Source organism: Megalobrama amblycephala, linkage group LG14, assembly GCF_018812025.1.
Source record: "Megalobrama amblycephala isolate DHTTF-2021 linkage group LG14, ASM1881202v1, whole genome shotgun sequence".
In the NCBI taxonomy this organism is placed as follows: Eukaryota; Metazoa; Chordata; class Actinopteri; order Cypriniformes; family Xenocyprididae; genus Megalobrama; species Megalobrama amblycephala.
This window is the reverse complement of record NC_063057.1, coordinates 38,746,565-38,766,641: the sequence shown is the minus strand read 5'-3', so window position 1 is coordinate 38,766,641 and position 20,077 is coordinate 38,746,565. Positions and strand designations below refer to the sequence as shown.

Genomic DNA, 20,077 nt, shown 5'->3' with positions numbered 1-20,077 from the left:
CAAATTTAAAATATCACTGCATATTATCTTTACTGTATAAAATAAATAATGATTAATCATTACTGAAGTTACAAAAACTATTCAGTCAAGAGCAGTGAGTGATTTCTTTGTTATTTGTTGTTTGATTTAACATTAAATACAGGCAGCAGGAATAGTTTTTTTTTCCCTTTAAGACATGCACGATCCAGTACATATACTGTTACACATGCGCTGTCTTTCTCGACTAATATACGTTCATTTAAGACATAACCGACTATGTTTGCTAGGATACTCGCTAAGACGGGCATGTTGACATAATTTTTTTATGAATTTGTCCGCTAAACTGCAAGACTTGAAAGAGAAGTCAGTATTTACGCGCTGACTGAAATAAGCGTGTGCGCGCTTCAGATGAGCGCACACAAATCTTCTCACAGCGCGTGCGAGCTCTCTTTCGGGTCTTGTTCTTGAAGGTTAAAAACAGCAAGGCTTAAATGAGTTAGTTTAAACACAGACAGCAACGTGTGCTGTTCAGGTCTCGCCTGCGCTCGCGCGCTATCAACACCCGCGTGATGACGGTGTAAATGACTGGACATTAGAGCAGACAGCACTCGCAGTTAACAGTTTACAAAGAGTGACTGTTTTGTCCACGCTTTCTGATTATCGTTGTTGTAATGTTTTGTGCATCCATCGACTGAAACATACATTATCTGAACTCTGTCTGTTTTTAAACAAACCATATTAACCAATAGATGCGTCGTCATTCGAGATGGACCGCGGTGCAAGTGCGTACCGAACCGTAAGTGGAGAACCGTACGTTTCGATTTTTTTACAGAGAACCGTTGCACCCCTAATACATATATATCCGAGTCCTGATCGGGAGGTAACGTCCGATTCCGATCGAGTCTGAAACCACGTGATCGGGCCCAATTTCTGATCATGTGATCGGATCTGGACATCCCTAAAAAATAGACTGTACATAATCACATCCGTGTGCAGTGTCTAACCATTAATATGGGCGACTGCATACACAATGCAAACAGAGTAGACCTATGTGTGAAACAGGCGTGTGCGCCATTGTGCACAATGTTTGTATACTTTAACCTCTGAAGATAATGGGGGGTCGCGAGACACTGGCATCGTTATTTTGGGGGTCATGGATTGAAAAGTTTGGGATCCCCTGATCTAGGTGACAAAACAAATCCCAATTTAACCTATGTTTATTACACACATGCCAACTCAATAAAGTTGCACCACCACTTCATGCACCACACTTCATCAAACACACAAAAGGGGCAGAAACAGAAATATTTTCCTTGTTCCTCTATTCTTGTTGACTCTCATTTCTTTCTTCCTTCATCCAGTAGTTATTTTAACAGCAGGATTTCTCAATAAAAATGACATGACAGTGCTGATGAAATCGTTTTTTTTTTGTTTTGCCAGTAAGCAGGCCATTATAGCAGTTTTAGAAATGTTGCGCAAAATATACTGTACAAGGCTGTTTCAATACATACATCAATAATGTTCATTAGCAGTATGAGGGACTAAATTAGTAAAATGAGGACTAAAATTAAAAAAAAAAAAAAAAACCAACCTGAAAGAAAAAAATACAGTGCAATCATAAAACTAGCATGCAATGACAAATGAACAGTGTCTCACTTTACTATGCTTTCAACTTTGTGGCAACAAAGTTCTTCCTCTGTTTCAGCATATCAACATCCATACAGGAAAAGAAATTGACTTTTTCTAACAGAAATTACTGTAATAGCCAGACATGTTAATTAGAAGACCATCTCCCCATTTGCCCATGTACTGTAACATGTAAAGGACATAAGCTCGATTACTAGACTAAACACTGTGAATGTGAATTCTGTTTAAAATGGAAGGGGGGGGAGTTAAGTCCGTTCAGCATTGGTATTGACACTCAATGAGCTCCACTACATTATTCTGTGTGTGATCAGGTGGGAATGCCTTTTCAACATAGACTATAGCAGAACATGCCACTTCATCCTAGAGAAAGAGGAAAAGATTGTGTTCATACCAGAATTAACACTTGCATAGACAGCATTCCATGAAACCGGTTGTAATTGCAGTTTTATTTTTTATTCTGTGGCAGAAACAAGCTTCCATAAATATTCTCAGACAGGAAGTTTTGAAACATTCTAACATCAGAATTTAACTTAAAATGTCTTATATCTTCAAATAAACGTTTACTTTATTAACACTATCAGTCCAAAAATAAATATACAGTAAATAGAAAATCAACTTAAATAAAGCTACAATGATAAATAATACAATGTAGACCTACAAACATGTTCAGATTAATTGTATATCAAATGTTTGTTAACGTTGTTATAAAAATTAACATAAACAATTGATATTATACAATATAATTGAACACGTTTGTAAGTCTATCTTGTATCATTTATCATTTATCATTGTAACATTATATATATATATATGTTACAACTGCTGAATCATTCCCAGACTGAACTGTCAGGAGACACAAAAGAGGACAGTGCTACAAGAGGATTATAAAATCATTGTTTTAAGTGTGAAAATATAGCAAAAGTAACACAGAAATTCAAAAACAATGGACTTGTGACGAGGCCCCTGAAATAATCAGGCCTTTATTTTAAGCTTTCATTTAGTGATGAGGGATTTTTTTGCTAGACGTAGAGCAGGAGAAATACCATGCGAGTGTCTCAGAGCTGCAAAAGCTATGAAAAGAGAGACTGTTTATCTCTCAGAGTAAGAAGCAGCCTGCAGAAGTGACATACATGATTTTGTCCACACTGGAACTACATTCACACACCACATGTGAAAGAGTCTCGCTCAACCTCCTCTAAAGTCTCATAAAAAATCATCCCAATCCCTTCTTGTGTTGAGTACTTCTTCTTCACAATGTTTTTGTTTCTTTTAATATTTTATGCAATCTAGAACTCTAACCTGCCACGCTTCCGTATCTCTCAGTTAAAATCCTTTCTTCCCGCTCTCCCAGAAAGCTGCCGTAATTTCATGATGGAAAACAAGAAATTACCGTAATAAGCCATATATTACTGAAAAGTGTATTTTGTCTACTGTCAGGAGCCATTTGAATTATTTTGATAATGTTCAGTTGGTTGAAGAGTTACGATAACATGAATACAGCTTGGTTTGATGTGTTGCCAACGACACAGACGGTTTAATAATTAATATTAAATTATTAAATTTAACATAGCCCAATTTGATTTGCTCTTGAACAAGTAATAGATTAATAAAACCAAAGATTGCCCGTTTTATGTACCCAAAATTAATTATATCTCATGTTTATCCACTATAAGAGCCAGCGGCAAATCCCAGAAGCACTGGCCGAGATGAAGCTGTTCTTGGCGGGTACACGAGCACTGAACGGCCGCTGATAGCCTGGAGCTCACATCTCTGAAAACATCTAAACAAATTGTAAAATAGGTGCTATAATTAAATATCAGTCACATATTTCAGATCTAAACAACTACATTCTCACCTAAAAAAATCTTAAAACTACAGTTCATGGTACAAAAAGTGTAGTATGTAGTACTGCTTCAAGCAGAGCGATACAAATGGTGAGAAATGTGTGTGTGTAACATACAGATTTTCTTTTCTTACTGGCTGAATGTTTTGTGCCCAAGATTTAATTTAAAATAAGTTTTAAAATATATGAATACATTTCTGTCTGTTTTTTTTTCCTGGTTTTTGGCAGCTGTAGTACCTTTTATGGTTATTAGAAGAACATTAGAACATTAAAATCTAAATAAAAAAAAAAAAATAAAAAAAATTATAGCAGAAGTTAAAAAAGCCCTAAAGGCCATGGATTATTATTTTTTTTCTATCTTGTTTTCTCGTGATCATGACTTAATCTCTTCTCTAAATTACACAAATGTGCCAACAGATGGCAGTATATTACCAACTATAACTAGTGATGCGCTGTAAATATCCACTTTACTGTATTAGTTCATATTGGCTCAGATTGTACGAGTTTCAGACAGAGATAGTTTTCGTGATCGCTTTATTTTGTGCAGTATTGTGTGCCTTAAATGATTAACTTAACTGTTAAATGACTGATTATAATTATTTTGCTTGAAAGTGTATCTGTTATCGTTCTGACTAGTTGCCTCACCACAGTTTCATGACCGAATAGTTCAGTGTGATACTAAACGTATTGCTTATTAAAACTAATTTTGATGTCACTGTATAGTATTCTGTTTGAACCTTATTGTGTATCTTTAAGACGCTATTTTAATCATTGCAGTTTCAGTGTTCGTTTACCTAAATATGTCACTTAATGTATATTGATAAGAAATATGATTTATAGCCTATGTCATTTAATTGAGAGATATGACCTATTGTATTTTCTACATTTCTTTGTAGGAAACAACACACATACACATAAACACGCTTCTCAAACAGCAAGATTGTTTTAGCCTATATCAACTGAATTAAAGTTTTTTTGTTTTGTTTTTTTGGAAATCTGGAGTATTGCACCTCTTTTTAATGGAAGATAGGAGGAAGACAGTTTAACACACATGATATCACAGCCTATCCTACATGACGAATAAAAATAACAAACACATTATGTAATATATATATATTTAAATGAGTACAGAAAATAAAGTGGGTTTAATCTAAAAGGTTTTAGAATTATAGAATAATCTGGCATCTTTCTGAAGGCTCTGCCTGCGCTTGAGATGCTCTGTTGAATATTGTGTTACACAAACAATATGTTTAGCGTACATTTATTGAACAGTGATTGATTAGCCTATATGTATTTATTTATTGTAAACTTTATTATTAAGTGAAGTAAACATTTAGCTGAAATATCAGCAAGATATAAGAGCGCATGTTTTATCCGTCGATCAGATGCGCGTCAAAGTTGTGTTCGTTACTATAGCAACAGTAGAAGCCAGGTCAGGGCCGGCCCTAGCTTTGATGGGGCCCTAAGCAGAATTGCATTTGGGGGCCCCTCGGTTAAAATAACTTATGATAAACAGTATCTTTTTATATAAAAAATAAATGTAAATGTCTAGAATGGACAATGTTAAAATAAATACTTAAATAATTACATAAAATGAACAGTTTAGATGGACCTGTAAGAACTGAAGATAACAATAATAAATATGTTATTAATATTAAAGGGATAGTTCACCCAAAAATGAAAATTCTGTCATTTACTCACTCTCATATTGTTCCAAATCTGTATGAGTTTCTTTCTTCTGTTGAACACAAAATAAGATATTTTGAAAAAGCCACCAACTGTTTGGTTATACCAACATTCTTCAAAATATCTTATTTTATTTTGTGTTCAGCAGAAGAAAGAAATGTGAGAAATGTGTAAAATTAATGATAACAGAATTTTCATTTTTGGGTGAACTATCCCTTTAAGAACAAGGGCAGCATGTTTACTATTACTCAGAAGCATGCCTTCTCCATCATTTTTGTTTCTTGTTCTCTTGGTGTATCTTCTGAACTATGTTGCAATGGTGGATGCACTATATTTCTGCTCCGATCCTGCTTAGTGAATAAAAAGCAGTTGCAAATGATTTACAAAATACACATATCCCACTCATCTTTGCATAAATAAAATGCGCAACACTTTATATTTTACTACCAAATTATATGTATTAAATAATTTAACTTGTAGTCATATGTTTTCCTTGACATCTCACGATTTCGGGGCATGTGAGGTTCCAAACATAATGCATGATGGGATACGCTTAGCCTCGAATAGCCCTCAAGAAGCGGTATTCAAGGTAGTGTGGGTTTAGTGTGCACTAAGGGCACTGCACTTGGGCATTTTTAGATATGGGACAGTCTTGCGCACTTATTCGCGTGCGCGAGCTCTCAAGTGGCCAAGACCGCAAATGTGGGTATTTGGACAAGGCATTTGAAGGACGCGCGAGACGCGCCCGAGCGCGGAATGTGAAGTATACCCGGGGCTTTAGGCTTCTGTTTCTTTAAGACCGGCACGCATCTAAATACATCCGATTTTCTCTCAACTGATTACTTTCACTTTAGACATAACCAACTCTGTTTATTTAAACTTTGTGTGTATTTGACAGTGCAGATGCAAAAGATAAAGTCCACTAATCGGAGGCTGTTTGACAGGCTTTTAGTGCGCGCGCGTGCTTCTGGTTAAGAACAGCACGCAAATGAAATGTTTAACCAGCAATGCTTTAAAGCACATGCAAATAATGAACTTTTGTGATTGCGAATAAGTGCAGTGTCCTGTGTGTGAGTGTAACATGTGATGCAAATGTACGTCAAGTTTTACAGTATTGAGACGGATGCGCCAGAACTGCAACTGATAGATTGCGCAATGTCAAAATCAAGCTGTCATTTAATTTGCTCTTGGGGGCCCCCTGGTGGCGGCGGGGCCCTAAGTAGCCGCTTATAGGGAGGGCCGGTACAGTGTGTTTCAGAATCAATCATTGTAAAAAGATCTTTTATGTCGTGATCACGAGAAAACAAGATAGAAAAAAATAATAATCCATGGCCGTTTAGGGCTTCCGTAAAAATCACAAAATTAAAATAAATAATAAGCAGACTAGATTTTAATAGGTAATCTGAGCTGAATAATTGGCCTACAGTAGGCTATATAAGCCTACATTTGATTTACCCCATAATAGTCCCTTTACAGTTAATATCCAACAACAAATATTTTAGAAAAATTTATATTTTAGTCAGAATTATTGTGTTCCTATTCTATTGCGTTCCATCTGTTTGGTGCACATGCGGAATTGAAATATTTGCATGACTGTCTAACATTTACAGATGGAGAATATACCTGTCAAATTTAAGTTATGCACTGAGGAAAACACCATGTGTCAAACACATAAAACAGCACAAAATATATGCTGTTTCCTATGGTGGATCGATTTGATCCATGATCGTCCTCTAGGGCTGCTTAGGAAAATTGTGCACGTGCGATTATCTTGACTAGGTAAACCTGGATCAAATTAGTGGGATTGCATGAACGTCAATGATCTTTAATGAAACTGCTTTAGCCACAACTCATTTGTTAAATTCATTCAAGTCAGGTGTTGGGGTTTAATCCTCACTTTTTAATGCGTTTTGGCCATTCATTTACATGACAACAGTGTTTTGGTTGCTTGAAAATGAATATCTTCATGAGAAGAATATCAAAGTGCAGTAAACTGTAATAAGCATGTGCATTTGGCAAAAAACAAATAACCAATAGTTTTTGAACCAGAATTTTGCTAGGGCCCATTAAGTGTCATTTACAATATACTGTAAGAATGTGTTTATGTACCTTTGCATATCTAGAAGATAAAGCCAGAAATGGCAGAATCAGTGCTAAGGGAAACACTGCCACTAGAATGAAGAGATCTGTGGAGAAACATACAGGGTTGTTGACATGTTCATGGGAAAAATACATTATTGTAATCATCATTGTTGAATAATGAGAAGCAAACCAAGCCTTTGACTTACATTGAAGTGTTTGGTGTGGTTGTTGAGGTGGTGGAAGTTCTTGTGTTTGGTGTGAAGGTTGAAGTGTTGATAAACTGATGGATGTATGGATGTGTGGTTTCTCTGTCCTGAGAGTAACTGTCAATGATAATATAACAATGCAAACAGCATGTCATCCTACAAGTTTACCTCATTCCTCTACATATTAAGATTCTTCATAAAATCAGTAATAATGATGATCAAAATAACATCAACAGAACAAAACTACCTTCAACATGAAGTCTGTAGGAGACTGTTTGTGACGAGACAGAACAAGAATAGTCTCCTTCGTCCTCTGCGGTCAGTGCTGATATGTGTAGAGAGAGATTTCCTGGAGATGTTTGATTCAACAGTTTGAGTCTGTTCTTGTGCCTCTCAGTCTTTTCATTTGGGTAAATTTCCTTAAAAGTGTTTCCTACATAATACCTCCATCGTATCTGTTCAGGTTTAGCCAGTAGTTCAGAGCATGAGCAGGGCAGAACCACATACTTTCCTGAATATCCAGTCACCGCATTCATTGCCTCTGTGTTCTGAACCAAATTACAGCCTAAAAAATATTAATACAAGAAAAAAGCCATGAATGAGCCACATTGTAGTAAGAACAAGTGAAACTCAAAGGTCAGTGAATGTACAATTTAAAGTCTGTCACTGGTTCTCCAAATTTCTTTATTTTCAAATAATAATTTTGTAAAAAGAACAATTAAATGTCTATTCCTGAGCTGTCAATCATGTCTAACAAGAGCGATTCATATTTCTAGAAGAAGCATAACTTACCCTTCACTGTTAAATGAATGAATGTATGTTGTTCAGTCATACACTCATAGTACCCTTGATCTTCCTTTCTGAGGTCAGAAATGAGAAGAGACAGATTTTGTGGAGAACTTTCATTAAACAGCACACGTCTGCCGCTGTACTCCTCATCCTCAAATACTGAAATCCATTGTCCACCGCCATCAAACAGCCATGTGAATGTGTTGACTGTCGACTGAGGATGAGCGCAGGAGCAGGGCAGCACCACTGATCCACCTGTGTATCCTGTTATTTCTATTTTCTGACGCTCATTTGAAAGAATACAGCCTGAAAACAAGAGAGCTTGTCAAAAACTTACAAATGGGCTTTACTGGAATATATAATAATCAGGAAAAAGCTGAGAAGAGCTTCAGGTTTGTGTTCATGAGCAGCACTTTATTGTGTTTATTAGATCTCACAGTAATTCTCTTCTTTGAACGAACTGGACATTTAATATCAACAACTTAATCTCTGAAGGATTTTTGATCAGAAACTTGTAGTTTAACACAATGTAAGTTATGTTCATGTAAATTAACTTGATTTTGAAAGTGTTGTGAGGGCCTTTATTCAAACCTTAGCAACTTTTAATGAACATAGAAAGACAATGTTGCTCAAATCTCATCACATTCAGTTTCTGTATGCAATACTTCACTATTAAAAAAAGTCACATTCCTGATTTATTATACAATCAAAATGTCTGTTTCATCCTTTAAGAATTCAAAGACCATTTCAGTTTGAATATCTCTGCAATTGACAAATTCACTCAACTTTCTGTATGTGTGAATAGACAGTCTTATCTTAGAAAAACTACAAAATACAATTTTCTTAAAAGATGTTTTATTTTTTAAAAATTGTTTTAAATAACTACAACTACATCACACTGATCTCACACCAGTTCCTCATAAATTAAAAGATAAATCAATAAAAGTCTGAACTTACCAGAACTAAATTGAATCATAAAGAAGAAAAGATATAAATGGTCCCTCATGACTGGTTCTCACTCACTAATGGCATGACTCTGTTTTGTGTCTTTTTTCTTTTTAAAGTTCCTGTTAGCTCTTTTCAGAAAGTACAACTTCCTGTTTCATGATACATCTCTAGCAGATCAGAAGCAGATCAGAAGCTCTTGCAAATCTCATATCTTTATATATTCTTACATTTGTGAGGTAATTTTGCACATGAAACCACAAACACCTTCACACACACAAATACACACAGTTGCTTCCTTAAAACACATCTATAGAAACAGAGCAACACGCGTCATAATCTGAAAACCATGCCCACCGGGGGGGAAACGATCCAACAGAACAATGTCTAAAAGCTGCTATGTGACGAGGTGTACAGCAAACAAGCTAAAAAAAGTTTATATAAGCTGTCAACCCCAAAAAACGAGCGTTTAAAGAGGACCTATTATGCCCCATTTTACAAGATGTAAAATAAGTCTCTGATGTCCCCCGAGTGTGTATGTGAAGTTTCAGCTCAAAATACCTCACAGATCATTTTTATAGCATGTTAAAATTGCCACTTTTAGTGGTTGAGCAAAAACGCTTTTGTCTCCTTAAAGGCTGGCTTTTACGGTTCGGTAGCTTATAAAAACTTTGCTGTACACCTTGTCACACAGCAGCTTTTAGACGTTGTTCTGATTTTTGTTATAAGTCAGAAATGACAAGGAGGCAGCCTCACGCAATACAAAGTCAATGGAGACAGTTGGATCGCAACAAAATGACTGTGATTCACTGAGGTGCATCTTCTGGCAACAAAGTACCGGTAATGTCTATATGACAATAGCTTTAAGATTAAATTCAAAGTCATGTGTTTAAAGTCGTGTTCAGTTAAACAGACAAAATGGTGCTATTCTTTGCAGATTTTCAACCCACTTTGTATTGTTACAATGTTGGTAATGTATGTAAATGAACAATGTTTACTCTTTCTCTGAGTTAGGCCACAGAGTTAGGCCTTTCTCTGGGTTAGATATCCATTTATTTTTCAGCAAAACTGTCATGCAAACCTTCATTTTAAAACACTTGCCAGTTTCACAGCTTAAGCCTAGTCCCAGACTAAAATGCATTTTTGAGCTGTTTTAAAGGGTTAGTTCACCCAAAAATGAAAAATCTGTCATTAATTACTCACCCTCATGCCGTTCTTAAGACCCTTAAGACTTTCATTCATCTTCAGAACACAAATGAAGATGTTTTTAATGAAATCTGAAATAATTCTGTCAATCCATAGACTGCCTTTGTATATGTATAGATTTGTTTCATGTCTTTTATTTTGTAGTTTGATTCATGTTGCTTGTTTGTGTCGTGCTTCCCTTGCTCCTCTTGCACTCCCTGGCTGCGTCCGAAAACTGTAAAATGCTGCCTTCTGAGGACACATTTCAAGGTAGGAAGGCATCAAGGCACGTCCGAATCCAATGTTAGCTTCACTTCCTGTTTCATGAAATACCTTTCTCAGATCGATTTTTGAAGGCAGCATAGATGTATCCTTAGCTGCCTTTGATATCCCACAATCCCGTGCTTTCCATTCTGTGACAGTTGAGCTAGAAAAATAAAGATGGCGTCCGAAAGTTGCGTTTGCTGCTCAGTTTGTGTATAAATGTACGATTTTGACCAACATATTTCAATTTTGATATAATTTCTATCGAGAAATTACTACTGTAATAATTAAATGTTTGTTTAGTTCTCACCAAAGCTCGCGCTATATTGCTGTAGATCATTAAACTGTTACGCTGCCTTAGTAGTCTGTCCGAAATCAGTTTCGTGAGGTGCCTTCATGTACAAACGCTCCCGTACAAGTCATTCTCTTATAAGACAGCGAGGCAGCAAGACAGCTACCTAGGTTTTCGGACGCAGCCCTTTAGTCAGAGTGTCAAGTCATGATTGGTTGATTATGGTCATGTGTTTCTGAGTTCTGTTTGTTCATTGGTTCCCTTGTTCCCTGTGTCACTTGCCAATTGGTTGTCTTAGTCATACGTTCCCTAAAGGTGCGTTCACGCGACCTCGTAATTCCTGTAGTTACGAGATTCTAGCTTGTAAAAAGCATTCACGTCCTCGTAGAGCTCGTAATTACAGCTTGTAAGCTGGGAGTTTTCTGAAAGCTCCCACATGTACCACGTTGCCTCTGTACCACCTGACCGCTGTAGATTCATAGGCGTTGATAGTGGTGCCTTGGAAACGCATAATTCTCATACATAAAGTCTTTCACGTGTCATTTCACTTACACAATTTGAATAAATGAGTCTGAATAAAATTTGGGGGGAGAAATAGGCAAGCTTTGGCATATATTATCAAAATAAATGAGTGTCATAGAATGAAGTATGAACTGGGAATAAATACAAACTGAATATATGTAAATATTTATTCGTATTATGGCATATTCTTTTGCTAAAAAGCAAATGACACTTAACATCTGCGCAAGGGTTCACGTTATGTGAATCAGAATAGAAGCAGTCACGTGGTTGTGTGCGAAAACGAAGCTTCGGACGTCACTGATCACGTGGTTATGGCAAAACGAATCAAGCTCCGATACAGTGCTTCACTGTAGGCTTGTTCGACTTGATGCAGCGCCGCAAAGACCGATCGGCGGCTGACTTGAACCCAGCTAACCAAAATACGTGACTGTTACGTAACTGCAACGTAATTTGGTGACCAAACTTTCGTCGTGGCGACGTAACTAGTTACGTTGTGGCAACCGGAAAAGTGAAATTCCCGGATACGTTGCCACAACGTAACTTTGTGACGTTGCCAGTTAGTAACTGCGACGTCGTGGCAACGTTGTGTATCAATAGTTGTGTGTTGGTAATCAGTTGGTAATTTTTATATTTATTTGTTTTTCTATGGGCGGACATGCAGTAGTTTAACCTAATTTATGTCCTCATTTGCCCAAATTAATTTAAAGGCTATTCCAACAGCTGTGAATGATGAATGCAGAGCTCAAAATGAATTAAATTCATTTATTTTGAAAAACACACAGAACATGATCAAAACTCCAAATAAAAATAATAAAATACACTCAAACTATAGATAAAAACATATAGCCTACAGCGAAACATAAAATAAAAGCATTCAAGACGTTTTGCACTCAGTATTATTAAAAACATATGCAATGCTAGCATAACATTTTGCTAACATATATTTCAGACGATCAAGGAAAGATACCATATAATCACAGAGGTAAAAATATTAACAAAAGTACTTAAAGTAGACTGTGGGTAATGTTACTTAACCAATCTGACGCAGTTGTTGAACTTTATTGCTATAAAACTGACGAAAAACACGGAGAAACGTCGACGCTGTCCTCTCCAGCAGCTTGAATGTTTTCCCGGTTGCCATGGCAACTCTAACAGCCACCAGCACTAACGTAAACATAACAATAAAAAAAGGTTTTGTGTCTTTCCAAAGTTAACTTTATACATTTTTATAAAAGCCATTTATTCGTTGTCACCTCGGAAAAATAAATTCTTCTCTCAGAAAAATTTACTTCACTCACTTGTCAACATACTGTGGGCGCGCGCGCACTCCATTTGTGGAGGCGCGCGCTGTATGTCACGTCACTATATAAAAAGCAGTTATCCATATTCTGACTTGGTGAAAAGAAACTATTTTTTTCTTAAGGGACATTTCAGTCTTGTGTCTGACGTTTAATTACACACTTTAAATGGCAAATTCTGTTAATAATAACATATAAAGAAGGTGTAAATGATGGTAATGAAATTACCAGCATATGACGTTGCTGTAACGTTGCCAGTAAGTCATGGAATGACCATTATATTACGAATAGAGGACGTATCTGGTACGTCCTTGGTAATCTTATAACGTTAGGAGATCGTACTGACGACGTTGTGATATGGTAATTTGATGGTAATAATATAGGTATACAACGTTGTAGTTACGTTACTAGTAAGTCATGGAATGACCATTATATTACGAATAGAGTACGTATCTGCAACGTCCTTGGTTTTCTTATAACGTTAGGAGATCGTACTGACGACGTTGTGATATGGTAATTTGATGGTAATAATATAGGTATACAACGTTGTAGTTACGTTACTAGTAAGTCATGGAATTACCAATATATTACGCAGGGTCGGCGCCACAGGGGGGCCCCAGGGGGCCTGGCCCAGCCACCTAGGTTACTGTGCCCCCTCACCTCTAGTCAGCACACCACCCTGCCTCGGAGCGCGATTTCAGCCGTTGAGACTCAGCAACAGGCACGGTGACGGTTCCACTGTGCCCTCTTATTCCTGACATATAATTATATATATTTAAAAAATATATATATTTTTTGTAAATTAATTTAGTTTTACTAGAATCAAATCAACTTTGCAACTTTGCATGAAAAACTCGTGACAGGCGATTAACTAAATTATGTCACTAGCAGCTTGTATGTAATTGGTTGAAATATGACTGTATACGTCATGACCTTAAGTATTCTTTTTTCAGTCAACTTCTACTCTTTATTCAATTCATAATAATCTGTATTCGTCTAAAACACCTAACGCGCTTGATCATTCAAGCAATCATGGATTTAAGGAAATGGTTTACCACCACCTCGACGACAACAGTGAAAACTGTCATGCCTAGCACTAGCACTAGCACCACCAGTGATGTCGACAGGCCAGTGACAGAGGCCCATCCGAGCGACGGTAGGCGAGCTAGCGTGACTGCTTCCAGTCATGATGATGATACTTGCCCAGATGATTTGGGAAAAGATGAGCCTTTGCAAATAAGACTAAATTCGTATCCCACACGCTTATTTGGCACCAGAACCAGATCATTTTTACACGCGTGGTTTCAGAAAAGAGATTGGCTCGAGTATTCGGTTAAAGCAGATGCGGCCTTCTGCTACCCTTGCAGAAAATTTAGCGCTAGAAGTGCTACGCAGATCAAGATCGGGCAGCCGCAGAGCGGGACTAGGCTTGACCCAGCTTTTACAACCAAAGGCTTCCGTGACTGGAAACACGCTGTGGAAACAAATAAAGGATTCAGCAGACATGAAATGTCCAAAGAACATTTGACTTGTTATAGTATGTGGAAAGAAAAAGTAAGCCGAATTGATAAAGGTAAAGAAATCTCGACGCTACTCTATGCAGAACAAATACAGAGAAATCGATACTACATGTCGTCTCTTATTGATGTTGTGGAGTTTCTGGTGTCCAACCAATTACCCTTGAGGGGTAAAATTGAGGCCTTTGATCATATGGATGAAGGTGGGAGTGGACTGTTCATGTCATTACTGGAATTCAGCATCAGGAAGGACCCCCAGTTGGCTGAAATTGTGAAAACAATTCCAAAAAATGCAACTTACACAAGCCATGAAATTCAAAATGAACTCGTTGCTGTAATGAGCAGCATTGTGACCGACGCAATAGTGAAAGAAATCGGCGATTCGTGGTTTACTGTGAAAGTAGACGGAACCAGGGACCCTACTGGAATGGAAAACATTTCTATTGTAATTCGCTACTTCAATGAAAAAACACTGGAAATTACAGAACGATTGCTTGTGATGACCATCGCAAATTCGGGTGATGCACAAACCATCACAAACATGATACTTTCAGAGCTGTCCAAGGCAGGCTTGAATGCGTCTAAGATTCTGAGTCAAGTGTACGATGGAGCCGCGGTGATGTCGGGGAAATATGGTGGAGTGCAGCAACTTCTGCAGGAAAAAGTTGGCCGGGAGATACCGTATGTACACTGTCTAAATCACCAGCTGCACTTAGTTGTTGTGCATGCGTTATCTGCTGAGAAAGCCATTCAAGATTTTTTCAGCATATGCAACGCGCTTTATAACTTTTGCCGTAAACCCACGGTTGCTCTGCAATATAGAGGTGACAGACTCAAACGTTTACTTGACCAGAGGTGGACAGGCCATCTGGCTACTGTTGCCGTCATCGTCAGTTCATTCGAGGACATTACATCAGTTCTTGAGCATGTCAGCTCTGCAAGGACTTATGGAGCTGAAGTTCGCATGGAGGCGGTTGGACTGTTAAGGGAAGTGTCAGATGAAAGCTTCATTTTCATCTGCCATTTCATTCACAAGGTAGGCCTAAGACATTTAGGCTATTTTAATTGTGTGTGTGTGTGTGTGTAAATATTATTTTATTTTATTAAATAACAAAATTCAACAAGTCAACTCAAAGTTTTCTTTAAAAAATGTAAAATAAAATTTGCATATAGGCTATTTTAATTTCAATCATTTAAAATTGATAAATCAATTCTCATTTCAATTCGATAGAATTTTATGAATTTTAAATGCACGAATGGACTAAATACTTTTTTAGTTTTTAAAAGCCTTTTCAAGATTTATGCGCTTCAATTAATAGTACAATTCCATCAAAATTAATTGAATAATGCTTACATATGAATCAAGAATTTAAAATGAGAAGCACACTAGAGCTTAATAAAATATTTTGTATAAATCTTAAATTATAGCCTACATTTAAACTTTTTATTTTATTTATTTTAAAACTATTTTAATTTATGAATACGACTCCCATAAACTAAATGGTCCATTCCCTTTTTGCTTAATCTAAAAATGCTTTATAATGCTCAAGTTTTTACTAATTATTTCATAATATGAATAATGTGTAAGGATTATTCAATTCAATTTGATAACATTTTACTATAGCCATAATCGACATCTTTAAACTTGAAAAGGGATTTTTTCAGTTAAAACAGTTCGACTAAAGATAGTCGTAATATGGGTTTAAATAGCCTGATTTTTAGCATTACTTTTGAGATCCTTCAATGTTCAATTTCAGTTAACACAACCTTTAATTAAATCGTTGCCATAGGTTCTTTTGTTGCTCAATCCTGCCAATATCATTCTGCAAGGAGAGGATACAGACCTTTTAACTGGGATGAAACTTGTATCTTCAGCTGCCGAATGTGTGCGCAATCTCCGCAGCGAAGATGAATTCTGCATTCTCTGTGACACAGTTACAGCGAGCACAAAAGATACACCTGTCTCAGCAAAACGGAGGCGACAGGTAAACAAGAACCTGACTGAATATGTAGTTGAAGAAACAACTGGAGCCAACATCATTGATAAAGTGGAGCTACGCAGGCTGTACTTCAGTGCTTTGGATCATATTCTAGGTGAAATTGAGGTGCGTTTCAGTGAACGTAATTCAAAGTTTGCCGCAGCACTTGCCGCTCTTGACCCAGAAAATGAGACCTTTTTGGATGTAAAGTCCATAAAGCCCATCATGGATTTAACTAATTCTACCATTGTGGAAACGGAGTGCATTGTTGCAAAGCAATATATCTCCAGAATCAAAGAGGAGGAAAGCCAGCAGATGATGACTACTAGAAGACTTCTCTCTGAACATCACAAAGTTCTCGAAGCAATGCCTAGTGTTTTGTCCGCACTTAAACTCGCTGTCACATTCGGGGCCTCTACCGCTATGTGTGAGAACTCGTTTTCTGTGCTCAAGAACGTTTTCACGGACAACAGACGAGCAATGAACCACACACGTAAGTCTCAGCTCGTGCAACTTGCGTTTGAGCGGGACCTTACAAAGAAAATGCGCAACGAATGGAAAGACCTCGTTCTGAGAAAGTTTAACTCCTCCACTCGTCGACTGCAGCTTTTCTAAAGGTAAGATGTGTTTTTTGCTTTTTTGTCTGATATTGATTATAGCCAGTGCTGGTCCGTTTATTATTTATGAGACTGCTGTAGGCAGCGTTCGTGCTCTGTATCGTTGCGTCTGGTAGCCTAAATGGTGACTTGATGGTTGTTGTTTCAATTAAAAGTGGGTGTATTGTGGAGGTATGCCCCCCCAGTGACACAACGAGGCCCCCTCGTTCCGTATGTCCTGGCGCCGACCCTGATATTACGAATACAGTACGTATCTGGAACGTCCTTGGTAATCTTATCCCACATGGAAAAAACCTATATAAACATATATGTTTCAATATAGGTTTTGATATAGGTTTTTAATATATGTGACATATATAAAATTGGCCGTTTTCCTATATTATATGTACATATATGTACACATATATACACACATATATGTACACATATATATACACACATATATGTACACATATATGTACACATTATATATATATATATATATATATATATATTATATGTTACATATATTTTGTTATACATTTCCTTCTTTTCCACTATCTTCATACTAGAAAGAATTGACCTTGTAAATGTTTCTGGAAAACGTGTAGATATCATAGTTAATATATCATGTTAATATATTGCCATAGTTAAATTCCATAACATGCCAATTACATGTGATACCAATTTCACGTGTTCGCACATACACAAGTTCTTGCATAATTTTTTTCGTTAATTCTTAGTTTTTGCCTTGATAATAGAAAATATGAGCTAGGCATCATGTATGACAGTCAAAAATGAGATATGAGCTACAAAATGACCAGATCCTGCCATTAGCTATATAGAAGACATATCTTGTATGTATAGGGCTTATATGTGGATATGAAGAAGCAATACAGGAGACCTATATTTCCTGTATATGCATAGCCTGACTTCGTCACACTCATATTCTAGGCAGAATGTGAGTCTGATACTGCTCCAATGCACTTGAATTATGGGGCGTGTCTTAACCGAACCAGTAAAAAAAAAAAAAAACTGCACTCAATTGGATAGACCTACAACCAATCAGAGCAACGCAGTAAGTGACGTATGTTGAACTTGTACTTAAACTTTTGCCGAATCCCGTTGGAAGGATGGCAAACACTGATTGCGGTTCTTTGTTCGTGTTTTAAAATTAATGCGCTGTCGATTTCTTATATATGCACCTCAATTTTGCCTATATGTGGCATATATACGCATATATGCAGCATATATATTATGGTTAATTGGTGAATTATCTGCTCAGGCCTCATTAGGTTACCCACCTGCCTAAAAAAACACCCTTAAACATTTACCATGATTTCTATTGTTGCAATTTGAAGAATAGAGTACGAGTCATTTATGTTCTTTCAAATAATCCCTTTATTTCAAAGCACGTGGAAACAAATTACACAAAATGTTTTTAATTATAACAAAAATAAATGGCCTGATGTCAGCTGCCACTCTACCATTAACCATAACAATAGGGAACAATGGAAAAGGTAACGGACAAAGTTTTCTAGTGTATGTGTGAGGCATATTTGTAATGAGGCGTGCATGTAATGTATGACTTTCAAATTCTGGTAAGAGGGAGAGTGTCCAGAGGATGAGGTTGGGAGTTATGAGGAGGTTACTGTGGTTGACTGAGGGGTCGAAGCCACCAATACTGGGAATGTTGTAGGAGGTAAAGGAGTTACTGGTGGGCGAAGGGGTGCTGAGCCTCGTGTGCACAGGCATGGTGCTCAGCTGACTCTGGCACTCTCAAAACATTGGACGGGACGATTACAATACTGGAATTGTATTTTCCCTTTCCTACCAGCATTGCTTTTGCAGAGGTTTCTCCTTTCCAAAAGATACTTCTGTTTGTGAGCTTTCCATTTGGAGCGTAATATTTTCCATGGCTTCTGGAAGCCCTTCTCCCTCATATCTGCTTTGAGGTCTTAATAAATTGTGCCATTTCTTTGTTGTTTATAATCCAGTATTATCATAATTATTTTCTCTTTTATGAGTTTAAGATAGAACTCTGTCTTGTCTTCCATCCAAACTTACCGCACCCTCTTTAAAGGAGGATCATGTGATTTTTTTTTTTTTAGTACACCAATATTCCTATGGGGTTGGATTTGCAGAATGATTGATATTGAACTGTCAGGTTGTATTTAACTAGTTGATATTTGAACTCTCTCTAACCGACTGATCTGTTGAACACGTGAGAAAAATTGATAATTTATAATCAGGAAGAATATAATATGACAAACAATAATAACCATTATTAGTGCAGAGTTCGGTAGCCACTCTCTCTCTTTCTCTCTCTCTCACACACACACGCACACGCACACACACACAGCCAGCCATCCCATCCCCATGCACAAACAGTCTCAGATTTCACACCTCTGGCTGCAAGAAAAGAGAGAGCAAAATCAATGATCTATAAAATAGTTTAAATGATTAAAATTAAACTGTGATCACAAGCGAAATAAAACAATGCAAAAGATTTATAGTTTTACCTAAATGTGTATAAAAACTTCTTACATTTTTCTAGTGGAAAAAGAGACTTCCTATTAGTGTTGCACGATATACCGGTACTAGAAAGCAGGGCTTGACATTAACTTTTTAGCTCACCAGCCACTGTGGCTAGTTGTTTTTCAAAGTTACTAGCCACTCAGCATTTTTACTGGCCAAAATTTTGATGTTGGTAAATTACATTTTATATGATTAAAGTTGACTTTGTTATGCTTAAATTACTTTATTTTGAGTCATTTTACTTGATTTAGAAGATTTAAAACCCTTTCAAACTTTTAAATGCAGATTGACCACCCAAATCAAGACTACATTGTATATCAGCTGGTATGTACAGGTGGGCAAGAGGTGGACAGTATGAACATGGGCTAATATGAGATAAGTTATTTGTGTTAGGCTATATGAAAGAACAAAGAAGCAAATTACAAAAACAATAGTAAAATATAGCTGCAAGCAGCAATTCGGGGCCAAGCCCCAGAAGGGGCAGTAGCGCAATACGGAGCAGGTAGAGCAAAAACAGCAGAAATTGAATGTACATGCAAAACAGCTGGTTCAGAAGGACAGGTGGAAATGAAATGAAAATCAATAGAAGTTCAGATGAGAATGAACACAGAATGAACTAAAAACACTTGTATCTAATTCAAGAGGAATAAAGATTAGTACAATGCTTATTTGGATAAAAAAGGAATCAAAATGACTCATTACACACAAT

At 36.9% G+C, this 20,077-nt stretch overlaps 1 protein-coding gene across 1 annotated transcript; it reads right to left on the bottom strand.

Annotated features, from left to right (window-relative positions):
* Positions 1-1,385: 1,385 nt before the first annotated feature.
* LOC125244928 (polymeric immunoglobulin receptor-like) lies at positions 1,386-9,667 on the bottom strand. Its single transcript, XM_048155325.1, has 6 exons — positions 9,190-9,667; positions 8,236-8,538; positions 7,691-8,008; positions 7,444-7,560; positions 7,265-7,341; positions 1,386-1,986 (listed from the first exon to the last, which is right to left on the bottom strand). Exons 1-6 carry the CDS (start codon positions 9,236-9,238, stop codon positions 1,882-1,884), a joined length of 969 nt encoding a protein of 322 aa, XP_048011282.1. The 5' UTR covers positions 9,239-9,667; the 3' UTR covers positions 1,386-1,881.
* Between the last annotated feature and the right edge of the window lie 10,410 nt (positions 9,668-20,077).